The sequence below is a fragment of the Cetorhinus maximus genome, chromosome 30 (assembly GCF_964194155.1).
Source record: "Cetorhinus maximus chromosome 30, sCetMax3.hap1.1, whole genome shotgun sequence".
Taxonomy (NCBI): Eukaryota; Metazoa; Chordata; class Chondrichthyes; order Lamniformes; family Cetorhinidae; genus Cetorhinus; species Cetorhinus maximus.
This window is the reverse complement of record NC_135908.1, coordinates 4,015,443-4,029,855: the sequence shown is the minus strand read 5'-3', so window position 1 is coordinate 4,029,855 and position 14,413 is coordinate 4,015,443. Positions and strand designations below refer to the sequence as shown.

The window sequence follows — 14,413 nt, the reverse complement described above, 5'->3', positions numbered from 1 at the left end:
ATTATAATTTCACCAAGTCCCCCTCTCCCTCTGCCCTCTCCCTTCCACCTCTTGATTTATGGCTATTATTGGAATAACAATAATGAAGAGTCATAGATTCAATTATTCCAAGAAAGTGAAATGGACAGGGAAAATGCTTTGAAACAGAGCGCGACATAAGAACATAGAACATTGCACATTGGGCTATGGAACTGGAGGCTTCAGTGTTAACAAATTGGTCATTTTTCACTGTGTAACTAGTGTCGGTATGCAGTACTCTTAACGTGAGGTCAAGACAAAGCTCCTTTTACATTGTCACAACAATGGAACTTAACTCAGCACCTGACAAGCTTCCCTCATTGCACTAACACTGTGAACTAACACTGTGGCTTCTCAGAGCAATTAGCTTTTCCAAGTTTGAATATGTTGCCCCTTTCCAGCACAGAGGCTGAAAGGACGTGAATTGGAAAGTGTTTTCACAAAAAGATTGAAAAAGTATGCCACAAAATCTGTAAAAGTAAAGAAATTTAAATAATTTCCTCACAGTTGAAAATCTACAAATAGAATATTCCAAGCCAGTCATGGTACTGAACAAATATTTACACTTGGGACACAGACCATAACACACTTAAGATTTCAACACTCCTGACCGATCAAGCTTAGGCCTTCTCTGCTTAGAAAAGGCTAGGCGATATAAGGAGTATTTTGAGGAAGTTCAGAATACTGTTAGGACGTAAAAGGTCCAATATAAATACAAGTCTTGTCCATTCAGCCCTTTGAGATTAGGGATCTTTTAGGACTAAGATGTATGATCAAAAGGATTGAGAGAGGTGTCAGAGCCACTTAAGCACATGGCGTATGTGTATATTTTTAAGGGCGGCATGCATTAAATAAGTCACTTTTTGCCAAGCAAAATGAATGTGAGTTTTGCAGGCATATATCTCAGGCTAACAGCAATCTGGTTTATATTGCTTTACAAGGTAGAGAAGATAGGCAATGGGCAGAGGATGGGAAAACATAAACATTTGGCCAGAGAGATGGAAGGTCTAAGAGCAGATGGAGGCAGCAATCAAAATGGCTTTGGAGATGAGTGCTGAAAACCAAGCATATAATGACTGAGAGGCAGGTCTTGTGGCGCAGTAAGCTAGAAGCTCTGGGTTTGAGTCCCGCTGCAGGACTTGATGGCCGCAGAAGGTGTGTTTATAACATGGCCAAACAGGCTGATTATCAGCCTGTAAATCCTTCCAAAGTGGTAACAGTGGGAGAGCTTCCTGGTCAGCCATACTGCAGAAGGCAGCGGCAAACCACTGCCGAATTATGCCAGGCATAACCATGGGCCAACCCAATGGAGATATATGGTCACCAATGCCCCCTTAGGGCATGGTACCTGAAGGAGGAGATTGACTGAACTGTGGGTGAAAAATAGTTGTCATGTCTGTCACTGCACTTCAGCATAATTTATTGCACGCGGCGTATTTGGGATGTTTTCAAAGGCAAAATAAGATATATAAATACAAGCCTGACTTTCCATTTCCTTAGTGGCTGAAGCAAGGCTGACGGCTGGCTGCTGTGCATATGGGCCCCAGAGTTAGTCATGGTTTCAATGTCCATGGGGAGGTGGTGGGGTAGGTCTTACACTGCAGGCTTTCTAGAATTTGTTGGGGATGGTGCACAGATACAGACAGGGTTGTCATCCAAAGACACAGGGATCCCTTCCATGTGCCCATTGCACACCTGCCTTTCCACTGGGCTGAGGCAATGAGATTACTGAAGTCCCTGCCTTAATGCAATCTCCTGGCCTGAGCCAGGGGATAGGATGATCATTCCTGGATGGTGTCATAAAGAGGGGAGGACGGGATTTACTGCTGATGACCCGGAACTCAGAACATGCTCCATTGTGGATTCTAACATTTCTAACATCGGAACACCACACTAGCAGGTTGAAGAAGGTGCCAGAATAGCTGCCTTTGGATTAGACATTAAACCGAGGCCCTGTGTGCCCTCTCAGGTAGATGTAAATGATCCCATGGCGCTATTTTGAAGAAGACAATGAAGTTGTCCGCAATGTCCTAGCCAATAATTATTCCTTAGCTGACACCACTAAAGCAGATTATCTAGTCATTATAACAGTGCTGTTTGTGGGATCTTGCTGTGTGCAAACCAGCTGCTCCTTTTCCTATGTCATAAAAGTGACTACACTTTGGAGGTACTTAATTGACTGTAAAGTGCTTTGGGACATCCTAAGGTCATTTAGACGGTTTTATACTAATGCATGTCTTTCTTTCTCCTGTGTTGAGGCTACTCAACACGCTCTTCAATCCTGGAACAATACTGCATGCTCAGGAAGCATCCCATTGTTTTTTTTAAGGTGGGCCTTAAGATTGTGAGTGCAAATCATGAATAAAAGGGAGTGACCCGGAGCTGTCCTTCCTAAACCCTGGATTCCTGCTCTCCCTATGTCATTGCAACTTAGTCCCACTCATCCATGTTCTGTGAATCATCAACTGCACAGCCTTCAAAATCCAGCAGTGAGCTGGTGATTTTTATGAATGCATTTCTAATAGAATGTGGGGGTAACTGTCAAGGGCAGCTTTTACTGTCCATCCCTAATTGTTCTTGTGAAAGTGGCGATGAGCTGCCTTCTTGAATCACTGCAGTCCATGTGGATTATTGTCTTCTGTAATGTTTTTTTGAGGAGGTCTTGTGGTGCAGTGGGTAGTGTCCCTGCCCCTGAGAGAGAAGCTCTGGGGTTGAGTCCCACCCCCAGACTTGATGGCCACGGAAGGCGTGTCCATAATGAGGCCAAACAGGTTGAGTGTCAACTTGTAAATCCTTCCAACACACCAATGGCAGGTGGTAAGAGTGGAACCATGCGATGGAAAGAAAATTGAAGCCTCTACCATCACTAGCCATAGCTCCAGACTACAGTGTGCATGGAAAAGTGTATGTTGCCACAGCAACTGGGACTTCTTGGAGGATCAGTTGGCTGGACAGTTGGTGTGGTGTGGGTCAGATCGGTGCCAACAGCGCAGGGTTCAATCCTTGTTCCTGCTGGGCTGGATTTAGGACCTGGCTCCTTGCCCTACCCATTCCATGGTTGGTGGCCTTGGCACTGTGGGTCAGATCTACTTTCAGGCTGAGAACTCAAGAAGAGGAAGCCTTTTTGATATGGCTGAGCGACATTCTAGGCCAGGGAACAGTTAAGAGCCAACCACATTTCTGTGTATCTGGAGTCAGCAGGATCAGTTTGAACACTGGTACCTGTTCAGACGTGCTTTCTTCCGGTAGGTCCCCAGCTACCAAATCCATGTCTTATACATAACCTAGAGTTGGAAAAGAGGGGCAAAGAGTTTCGATGCCGCCTTGGTAGCAACAGTTTTCTCTCTGCAACTGCTTTTGAGCAAGTGAATAAATATAAATCATAAAAAAGGAAGAAGGGTTGGGCACAAACTCTGAGTTGGAACCAAGTCTTCTGTTTCATCCTCCTCTTCCTTCTCCAAATTTTCCATGCCCTGAATGTCTTAAGTTACTTTCTGAAAAATTATAATGGAATTGGAGCTGGGGATGCAAGGCATGTAGGATCACTATCCTGTGCAGCCTCTTATTACACGTAGTATTCCCAGGCATAAAGACCTGAGGGTGTTGAAGTGCAGGAATAAGGATGTCTTGCTGAAATTGTACAGAGCCTTGGTGAGGCCTCACCCATAGTATTGTGTGCAGTTTTGGTCTCCTTACCTAAGGAAGGATATACTCGTGAGGGAGTACAACAGAGTTCACCAGACTAATCCCTGGGATGGCAGGATTGTCTTATGAGGAGAGATTGAGGAAACTGGGCCTGCATTCTCTGACATTTCAAAGAACGAGAGGTGATCTCATTGAAACTTGTTACAGGGAGTGACAGAGTAGATGTAGGTAGGATGTCTAGGCTGATGGGTTGAGAACCAGGGGAAGCCATCTCAGAATAAGGGGATAGGCCATTTAAGACTGAGATGAGGAGGAACTTCTTCACTCAGAGGGTGGTGAATCTTTGGAATTCCCTACCTCAGAGGGCTGTGAAAGCTCAATCCTTGAACATGTTCAAGACAGAAATTGATAGATTTCTGGAGACTAACGACATCAAAGGATATGGAGACGGTGGGGGGGAAATGGTAGAGGTAGAGGTAGACGATCAGCTGTGATCTGTTTGAATGGCAGAGTGGGCTTGAGGGGCCAAACGACCTACTCCTGGCCCTGTGTTCCTACCAATCTTGGCTAGAGTACACACTGGCATACTTACCCATATGTTGACCTGCTGCCCAGAGTTTAAATGCTTATGGGGAGAATCTTCCTCCTGTTGGAGGGGGGGACGTTGTGCGGGGGTGGGTGGGAGCGGGCGTGAACCTGATCAGCACCCCCAATCGGGTCCACGCCGCCATTTTACGTGGGTGGGCCAGCCCAGCGTGATGTGTGCCCGGAAGCGCTGAGCGCTCCCTGTGCGGGCGGGCGAGGGAGGGGTTTCCCTGAGTCAGGGCCTGCGCTCTTTTGCGCATGTGCACAGAAATCTGCCTGGGGCACAGAGGTGCCTCAGGGAGATTAGTTTAAGGTTTAAAAATTTAAATAAAGAAAAGAAAATATTGTAAGACATGACCCCTCGTGTGACAGTGTCACATGAGCTGGGACATGTCAAGGAACATTAATGAAAAAATTGATTTCATTTACAAACCCTTCAGTTTGCGTTGAGCTTCACTGGAACAATGCAGCAAGCCAAGGACAGACATATGGGCATGAGAGCAGGGTGGAGTGTTAAAATGGCAAGCGACAGGGAGGTCTGGGTAATGCTTGCGGACAGACCGAAGCATTTCCACCCATCGTTTATCTATACCTTTTATGCCCTTTTAGTCTTATTTCACCCCACCCCCACTAGAGCTATCTGTACCTTGCTTGTCCTGCTCTCCACTCTTAATTAGCACATTCCTTTAGATAATATCACCACCTTCAACACCTCTTTGTTCTTTTGTCTGTGACATCTTTTGGTTATCTCCACCTATCACTGGCTGCTTATCCCAACAACCCCCCGCCACCCTTCGACCTCCCCCCTCTTAAACCAGCTTATATTTCACCCCTTTCCTATTTTTACTTAGTTCTGTTGAAGGGTCATGAGGACTCGAAACGTCAACTGTGCTCTTCTCCGCCGATGCTGCCAGACCTGCTGAGTTTTTCCAGGTATTTCTGTTTCCGTGTTTGTCCCCGTGTGACACTGCGGCTAATTCCAGGGGAAGAGGACTCCCTCTTCTGTTGAAATTCATATTTCCACATCATCATCAGAAAAGCCCAGTGATTGCTTCCGGACTTGGCTGCCCAGTCACAATACTGTGGGCAGAATGGTCCCAGATTTGCAATGAGTGCGGTAGCGGGCGGGTAAAACGACATTTTACCTGCCGGCCGCGATGGTGGGTTTTCACGCCGTATCGTCCCAAACCCACCGCATTGCTTATGCATTCCCGGGAAACTCGCCGTTTCCATGGTGGGCAGGCTCTGATTTACTCAACACACCATCCCCTCGCTGCTTCATCACGCCTGGCACCACATTTAAAGTGCAGCCGCGCTCAGTGCTTCCAGCCCAGGGCTGCAGCAAACAAGACATGGCCCCGAAAGGCAAGAAGACTGCAGCCCTCGAGCACCTTTTGGACACCGTGCAGGCCCCACTGTGATGTCCTCTACCCCTGCTCTGGCCACAGGAGGGACAGCTGCGTTACCACTCTGGCTTGGTAGGCGATGGCAGTGGTGATCAGTGCCAATGCTGCACAGAAGAGGTTGGCCATCCAATGCAGAAAGAGGATGAATGATCTCATCCCTGCAGCCAAGGTAAGGCAACCATCTCATCGCTCTAAACTCACACACTCACAAGCCCATCACACATTCACTGGCATTTCACTCACTGCCAGCTCAAGGGACATCACCACCCAGTCTCACACACACACCCTCACATGTCCATCTGGCCTCATCTCCCCTGGAGACTGACTCCTCAATCTGCACCATCTTGAGACCACTTGCACTGATCAACCTGTGCCCCACACACACCCTTGGATACCCATCTTCACCCGTACAGCCCTCGTCCTGCATTCTCTTCCCTTGCCTGAGGCCACTTCTCCCCCTTCCCCTAGCAAGCCCTAGCCCTGCAGACATTGAAAAGCCCCCCACCTATGGCTGATCTGGTAGGTAGAGACCTGCTCATGAGCCCCCCTAAAAGTGATGTGGTGCTGCCTGTGAAACCTGGCGCTGATGACTGCAAGTGCTGCCCGAAGCAAGGTAGGCAGACAAACCTCAAAGTCCTGAGTGAAGTGCATCTCGCCAGGTGCACGTCGCTTATGTGCAACTGTCGAAAACATCGGCGTGTTTTCCCGCTGACGTGGGTGGATGATCCAATGGGGGAGAAGGGGATGATTCCGATGGGATGGCCTAATAATGATATGCTGGGTGTGTTACAATGAGGTTTCTGATGTTGGCTGAGCGGACGATCGCAAACTGGTTTCACGTTGTCGTGAAACCGATATTGTCTGCTCACGCCACCAAACGCACCCTCAAATTTCTCTTTATCATCATTCTCCTCCCAAAATTTATCCTCCTGTCGCTTTTTAATGTTTATTTGATGTTGACTTTATTTTCAAGTCACTTTACCTGTCTTTCTGAATTTGAGAAAAAGGTGCCCACAAGATGCCAAGTCAGCATATAGGCCACCGATATCAATCTTGATTCAAAAAGCGGTGAAATAATCAAAGGTTTAACTAGCATCTCTAATACTTTTCTGATATTTTCCTAATATTATTTTCTAATATTTCTCAAATTTTTTTTGGAAAATCAGTGTGTTCATCACTGACCGACTGGCAGTTATTGTCCACCTTTGATAGGTACTGTTGGGCCTTCTTCTTGAGACCAAGTAGTCCAATTGGCGAAGGTTCTCTTACCGTTGGGTAGGGGATGCCATGATAATCACTCAGTGATGCTCAAGAGCATATATGTCCAATTCAGAACACATATGTCAATTGGTGAGGGGAACTTGGAGATGATTTTTAAAAAATTGTTCATGGAATATGGGCATCACTGGATAGGCCAGCATTTATTGCCCATTCCTAATTGCCCTTGCTCAGAGGGTATTTAAGAGTCAATCACATTGCTGTGGGTCTGGAGTCACATGTAGGCCAGACCGGGTAAGGACGGCAGATTTCCTTCCCTAAAGGGCATTTGACATGGTCATCATCAGGCTTTTAATTCAAGATTTTTGTCGGATTCAAATTTCACCATCTGCCATGGTAGGCATTTGAACACCGGTCCCTAGAGAATTACCCTGGGTCTCTGGAATACTAGTCCAGTGATAATGCCACTTTGCCATCGCCTCCCCCAACAATGCAGAGCTAGAAACCATCTCTCCAGCAAAAATCAAGTCCCTGTGATTTTTGCAAAAGCACTTTTGTGCTGCTTTAAAAAAAAATAAAGGGATCAAATACTCACCTTAGGGCTGCCCTAGTGGAAAACTGTGAAAGATTCTGAAGAAGCCTCATTAAATGCTACAGTGGTAGACCAATCTTGGGGCCAGTCTGGAGGAATCTGACCCCAGAAAGCAAGTTCATTTTTAAATTTGTCCTTGGGATACAAACATTACCAGCTGGGCCAGCATTTATTGCCCATCCCTAATTGCCCTTGAGAAGGTGGTGGTGAGCTGCCTTCTTGAACAGCTGCAGTCCCTGTGGTGTAGATACACCCACAGTGCTGTTAGGGAGGGAGTTCCCGGATTTTGACCCAGCGACAGTGAAGTGATATAGCTCCAAGTCAGCATAGTGTGTGACTTGAGGGGGGACTTCCAGGTGGGGATGTTCCGTTGCATCTACTATCCTTGTCCTTCTAGGTGGAAGAGGTTGCAGGTTTGGAAGGTGCTGTTGAAGGAGCCTTGGTGAGTTGCTGCAGTGCACAATGTAGATGGTACACACTGCTGCCACCATGAACTGGTTGGTGGAGCGAGTGAATATTCAAGGTGATGGATAGGATGCGGCTCAGACTGATTTGTCTTGGATGGTGTCAAGCTTCTTGAGCGCTGTTGGTACTGCACTTACCTAGGCAAGTGCCGAGTATTCCATCACACGCCTGACTTGTGCCACATGGATGGCGGACAGGCTTTGGGGAGTCAGGAGGTGGGTTACTCACCGCAGGATTCCTAGCCTCTGACCTGCTCTTGTAGCCACAATATTTAACACAAAAAATAAAAAATAAAAAATATCTGGAAAAACTCAGCAGGTCTGGCAGCATCGGCGGAGAAGAGTACAGTTGACATTTCGAGTCTCATGACCCTTCAACCAGACCTGCTGAGTTTTTCCAGGTATTTTTTATTTTTTGTTTTGGATTTCCAGCATCCGCAGTTTTTTGTTTTTAGCCACAATATTTATATAGGTGGTCCAGTTAAGTTTCTGGTCAATGGTAACCTTAGGATTTTGATAATGCGATTTCAGCGATGGTAATGTTGTTGAATGCAGAGGGGTGATGGTTAGGTTCTCTCTTGTTAGAGACGGTCATTGCCTGTTAACTGTGTGGCGCGAATGTTACTTCCCATTTATATGCCCAATCCTGAATGTTGCCCAGGTCTTGCCGCATGCAGGAGGCAGCAATTGAATCAGCTGTTTAGTATTTAGGGGGTGGCTGACTTTAGATTACATCTCAGGTTAGCTGAGTTTGTGACCTCTTGGCCTCCTTACCCAACCACTCCTCCACCTCCCACCCTACCCCACACATTAACCATCAAAAGAGAAACTCTGAAATGCATCAAGCAGCCCAATCAGTGGCATAAGGCAGCCTAGCAACAGTGGGGTTTGGTGCAATGTGGTTAGACATATGAGCTTTTGCCTTCTCCAGCAGTGCACCAGTTAATGCCTCCACAGAAACTCTCTTTTAATGCTCCTCACCCGCAAATTCTGGTGTGCCAACCTCTGTGCCAAAAGCATAAGCATTTAAGCCACTGTTTTAGCAACACGTTTTGTATTTCATGTGATCTTAGATATTTTCCAGATGAAAAAAAACTACTAAATTACAGTTGGTAAGAGTGGAACATTATTTCTACACTTGCAATCGGTGAGCAGTAGTGTTTACACCACCTAATTTTTTAATCTTTACCTATGGCAGATCCATCTCATTGTATCTGAAATTACCATTAAAAATCTTTACTGCACGTTCCAAAACCTATCTGTTCCCATGGACCAATGACAAAATTTAAATTTTCTTGCAAATTATTTTTGGCTTTACAAAATTTATTTTGTACACCCATTCAGGGACCTCCACCACCTGTATTTTTGTTTTTACAAGGGGTCACTGTAAGAGTGAGAAATTTGTGGAAAGGAGATCGACCTGAGAAAGACGTAAAATGCATGGGCAAAGTTTGAAGAGAAGTAGGAAGCTGGACAGAGAAAGAGAGAGAGTGCAAAACACAACAAAAATAAATTCGACTGAAATATATAGAAAGGCAAAAAAAAAAAGCCCTTTTCACACCTACTGGACATCTCAAGGTGCTTTACAGCCAATGAAGTACTTTTAAAGTGTAAGTCATTGTTGTAATGTAGAAAACACGGCAACCAATTTGCTCACAGCAAGCTCCCACGAACAGCAATGTGATAATGACCAGATAATCTGTAATGAACATACAGACATACGAATTCGGAGCAGGCCTAAGATGTCTGCCTCTCAAGCCTGCTCCTCCATTCAATAAAATCATGGCTGATCTGTTTGTGATCTCAATGCCACTTTCCAATACCCTTGACTCTCTTGTCAAGAATCTATCTACCTCCGCCTTAAAAATATTCAATGACCCTACCTCTCCTGCTCTCTGAGGAAGAGTGTTCCATAGACTCACGACCCTCTGAGAGAAAAAATTTCTCTTCATCTCCATCTTAAATGGGAGACACCTTATTTTTAAACTGTGTCCCCTAGTTCTAGTCTCTCCCACAAGGGGAAACATCCTCTCAACATCTACCCTGTCAAGCCCCCTCAGGATCCTGTATGTTCTTATGATGATTGAGGGATAAATATTGACCAGGACACTGGGGATAAATCCCCTGCTCTACTTCAAAATATTGGTCACGGGATCTTTTTATGTCCATTCGAGAGAGCAGACAGGGCCTCAGTTTAATGTCTTATCGGAAAAATGGCACCTCTGACAGTTCAGCACTCCCTCAGTATTGCACTGAAATGTCAGCCTTGATTTTCGTGCTGAAGTCCAGGAGTGGGACTTGAACCCTTGTGACTCTGAGGTGGAAGTATTACCCACAGAGCCACATTTAGCAACAGAGAGAAAGACTGGAGAGAGCCATGCTGAAACAGAGAAAGATGGGGTCAAGCAGAGAGAAGGTCAGATTTGTTTTTGTTTCATAGCTTTACACACACTTGTTAACCTCTCTGGGGAATAATGAGGGTGTGTTGGAAGAGTTGGCAAGCTGATTGTTGAGTCACATCATGCACATTCCTTCTGTGGTCACCAAGTCCTGGAGTGCGACTTGAACCCAGAGATTCTAGCACAGAGATAGGGAGTCTACCAATTTATTATTTCATGGGATGTGGGTGGCGCTGGCAAGGTCAGCATTTGGTGCCCATCCCTAATTGCCCTTGAACTGAATGGCTTGCTATCGGCCATTTCAGAGGCAACCACATTGCTGTGGGTCTGGAATCACATGTAGGCCAAACCAGGTAAGAACGGCAAATTTTATCCCCTAAAGGACATTAGTGAACTAGATGGGATTTTTCAAAAAAAAGGGGGATCGTTTCATGGTCATCATTACTGAAGCTAGCTTTCAATTCCAGAATTTATTAATTGAATTTAAACTCCGCCAGCTGCTGTGGTGGGAATTGAACCCATGTCCCCAGAGAATTAGCCTGGCTCCACTAGAATATTTATCCAGTGCCATTACCACTACATCACCATCTTTGGCCCAGGCTGGGATGGGCCACCTGAAGAGGTGGTGGAAGCAAATTCAATGTTAGGTTCTAAAGGGAACGAGATAAATGCTTGAATAATGTCCAGGGTTGTGGGAGAGAGTAGGTGGGAGTTACGTGGGTGTAATTGGAGAGCTCTTCCAAAGAACTGGTTCAGGAACAATGCCTCGAATGACCTTCCTCTGTGCTGTATCACTTCATGATTTTATGAACAGTCTGTAAACAAGAGGAGAATCATGAAAAGATAAAACATCGCAAGTTAATGGAGGAGAGGGACATCATTAAGAGGTTTGAGTTAGTTTCCTGGCCTTCCATATCATTTGGATTTTCAATTACATGTGAATACGTCACAAAAGTAGGCCATTCAGCCCCTCATGCCTGTGCCAGCCCTCTGCAAGAGCAACTCAACTGGTCCCATCCCCCACCTATTCCCCTTAGCCCCTGCAATTCTTTTTCTCTTGAGGCCATTATTCAATTCTCTTTCGAATGCCTCGATTGAAGTTTTCCCTGCCACATTCTCAGGCTGACCACTTACTGCGTAAAAGGATTTTCTTCATGTCGCTGTTGCTTCTTGTGCCAATCACCTTAAATCAGTGCCCTCTGCTTCTGGATCCTTTCGCCATTTGGAACAATTTCTCCCTACTTAACTTGCCCAGACCCATGCTTAGCACTCAGGACCGTACTTATGTTATTTTTTTTTTGTTTTTTTAAAAAATTCATTCACAGGATGTGGCTGGGCCAGCATTTATTGCCCATCCCTAGTTGCCCTTGAGAAGGTGGTGGTGAGCTGCCTTCTTGAACCGCTGCAGCCCATGTGGTGTAGGTACCCCATGTGGGTCAGGGAGGGAGTTCCAGGGTTTTGACCCAGCGACAGTGAAGGAACGGTGATATATTTCCAAGTCAGGATGGTGAGTGACTTGGAGGGGAACTTCTAGGTGGCGTTACCGCCTAACAAAGAGGCTATGATTTTTTTTTTTTGTAAACTTCACAGGTCCTGAATTTATTTGCTTTGTATCTGTGGAAAGGGAGAACGCAATGTAGAGTGAACACAAAACAAGGGGATAGCATAGTTTGAACAAAGAGAAGTCTTGCGATGCAGTCATACACAGTGTTTATTGCAGAAGGAGAATTGGCTGGGTGACATTACTTTTACAGTGATCAAAACTGTAATTGTGCAAACAAAACAATCAGAAGAAGCTGTGCTGGGGACACTGCCTTGTCTGGCATTGTGATTGCTGTTGGGAACATTGTTGCTGTGGGCACAGTGATGGGCATTGCTGCTGCTGCTGCTGTTCACAATTCAGAAGCACTTTGATTCCAGCTCCTTTCTTTACACATTCAAATCCTTCCTGGGCCTGTTCCAGTGCAAAGCGATTCGTGATCAGAGGTTTGACATCCACCTTCTTTGAAGCGATCAGGGCGATTGCTGTGTGCCATCTAGGAGAGCAAGAGGGAGAGGTAACAAACCAGGGATCACTTTCACAGTGCTGCACACCCTACACTTTTTTTGTATTTCATAATTAAACATACAGGTAGTAAATGTAATGGGGATGGAGAAAGACGATTGTTGGAGATTCGGCATAGTAGATAGTATAGTGGAGGTGGTAGCATTGTGGTATTGTCACTGGACCAGTAATCCAGACACCCAGGGTAATGCTCTGGGGATAAAGCAAAATACTGCAGATGCTGGAAATCTGAAACAAAAACAGAAAATGCTGGAAAAACTCAGCAGGTCTAACAGCGTCTGTGGAGGGAAAAAAAAAGAGTTAACGTTTCGAGTCCGAGAGTGAAGAAGAGTCATACAGACGTGAAACTATAACTCTTTTTTCTCTCCACAGATGCCGTTGGACCTGTTGAGCTTTCCCAGCATTTTCTGTATTTGTTTGTAACGCTCTGAGGACCTGGGTTTGAATCTCACCACAGCAGATGGTGGAATTTGAATTCAATAAAAATCTGGAACTAAAACGAAGTCTTATGATGACCATCATTACTTCCCTTTAGGGAAGCAAATCTGATGCACTTACCGGGTGACTCCAGGATTTTACATGCCCAGAGCCTTCACCAAATGGACTGCAGTGGTCCAAGAAGGCAGCCAACCACCAGCTTCTCAAAGGCAATTAGGGATGGGCAATAAATGCTGGCCCACATCCCATGAATGAATAAAAAAAATATGTGGAATAGGAATGTGGGCTATATCATTAATACGGGCACTGGAACTGCACATGGGTGGGAAGTGCACCCACTACAGTTGCAGCTTCCCCAAATATAACCCCCTTCTATTAAGGGCGTTTCAAGGCTCATTGGGCAGCCATCCCAATCCAGACACCTGAACACAAAATCTAGGCTACCTCTCCATCACCAATACTGAGAGAATGCTGCACTGTTGGAGGCGCCATCTTTCAGAGGGGGCATTAAGCCAAGGCCCTGTCTGCCCTCAGGCAGATTTATTCTTGGCTCTATTTCTAAGAAGAGCAGGGAAGTTTGCCTGTTGACTCTGGTCATTATCACCTTGTTGTTTGTGGGGACTTGAGAGAAGTACTGTGTAAATTAGCATCTGTGTTTCCACAATAGTGGAGGAATTCAATAATAAACAAGGTAATTCACCAGCTGTTGGGATATCTTGGGAAAAGTGCTATATAAATGCAACTTTTTCTCAAGTCAACTGTGATGCACTTTATCCACAAAGTTAAACACATTTCCATTTTTCCTTCACAGTACCCTCAAAGAATCCTCCATCATCAACATCCTGGTTACCGTTGACCAGAAACCAAACAGGACCAGCCATATAAATACTGTGGCTACAAGAGCAGGTCAGAGGCTGGGAATCCTGCAGTGAGTAACTCACCTCCTGACCCCCCAAAGCCTGTCCACTATCTACAAGCACCAAGTCACGATTGTGATAGAATATTGTGATAGCTGCCTGGATGAGTGCAGCTCCAACAACACTCAAGAGGCTCAACACCATCCAGGGCAAAGCAGCCCACTTGCTTTTTACACCACTCACCACCTTCAACATTCACTCTCTCCACCACCGATGCACAGTGGCAGCAGTGTGTGTACCATCTGCAAGATACACTGCAGCAACTCACCAAGGCTCCTTCGACAGCACCTTCCAAACAAACAACCTCTACCATCTAGAAGGACAAAGAGCAGCAGATGCATGGGAACACCACCACCTGCAAGTTCCCCTCTGAGCCACACACCACCCTGACTTGGAACTATGCTGCCGTTCTTTCACTGTTGCAAGGTCGAAATCCTGGAACTCCCTTCCCAACAGCATTGTGGGGGTACTACACACATGGACTCTCTCAGCCATCACACTAACTGAGGCATTTGTTATGGTATAGCCAATCATAAGCGCTGAGTTGTTCAAACCCCCAAAGGGAAACTTGAAACAACTGCCACAACTTGTTTTGCAATTTGTATAAATTTCAAGGTGCCTTGAATTCAGTAGTAATAAGACCACCATCTTATAGGTTCCTTACTA

General features: G+C 45.7%; 1 protein-coding gene across 1 annotated transcript in view; it reads right to left on the bottom strand.

Moving 5' to 3' along the window:
- Window positions 1-12,113: 12,113 nt before the first annotated feature.
- LOC144669928 (sorbitol dehydrogenase-like) overlaps window positions 12,114-14,413 on the bottom strand; it is an 81,546-nt gene continuing 79,246 nt past the window's right edge. The window contains exon 8 of the mRNA XM_078532210.1: window positions 12,114-12,363. Coding sequence (XP_078388336.1) covers window positions 12,114-12,363 — 250 coding nt within the window. The remainder of the gene's footprint in view (window positions 12,364-14,413) is intronic.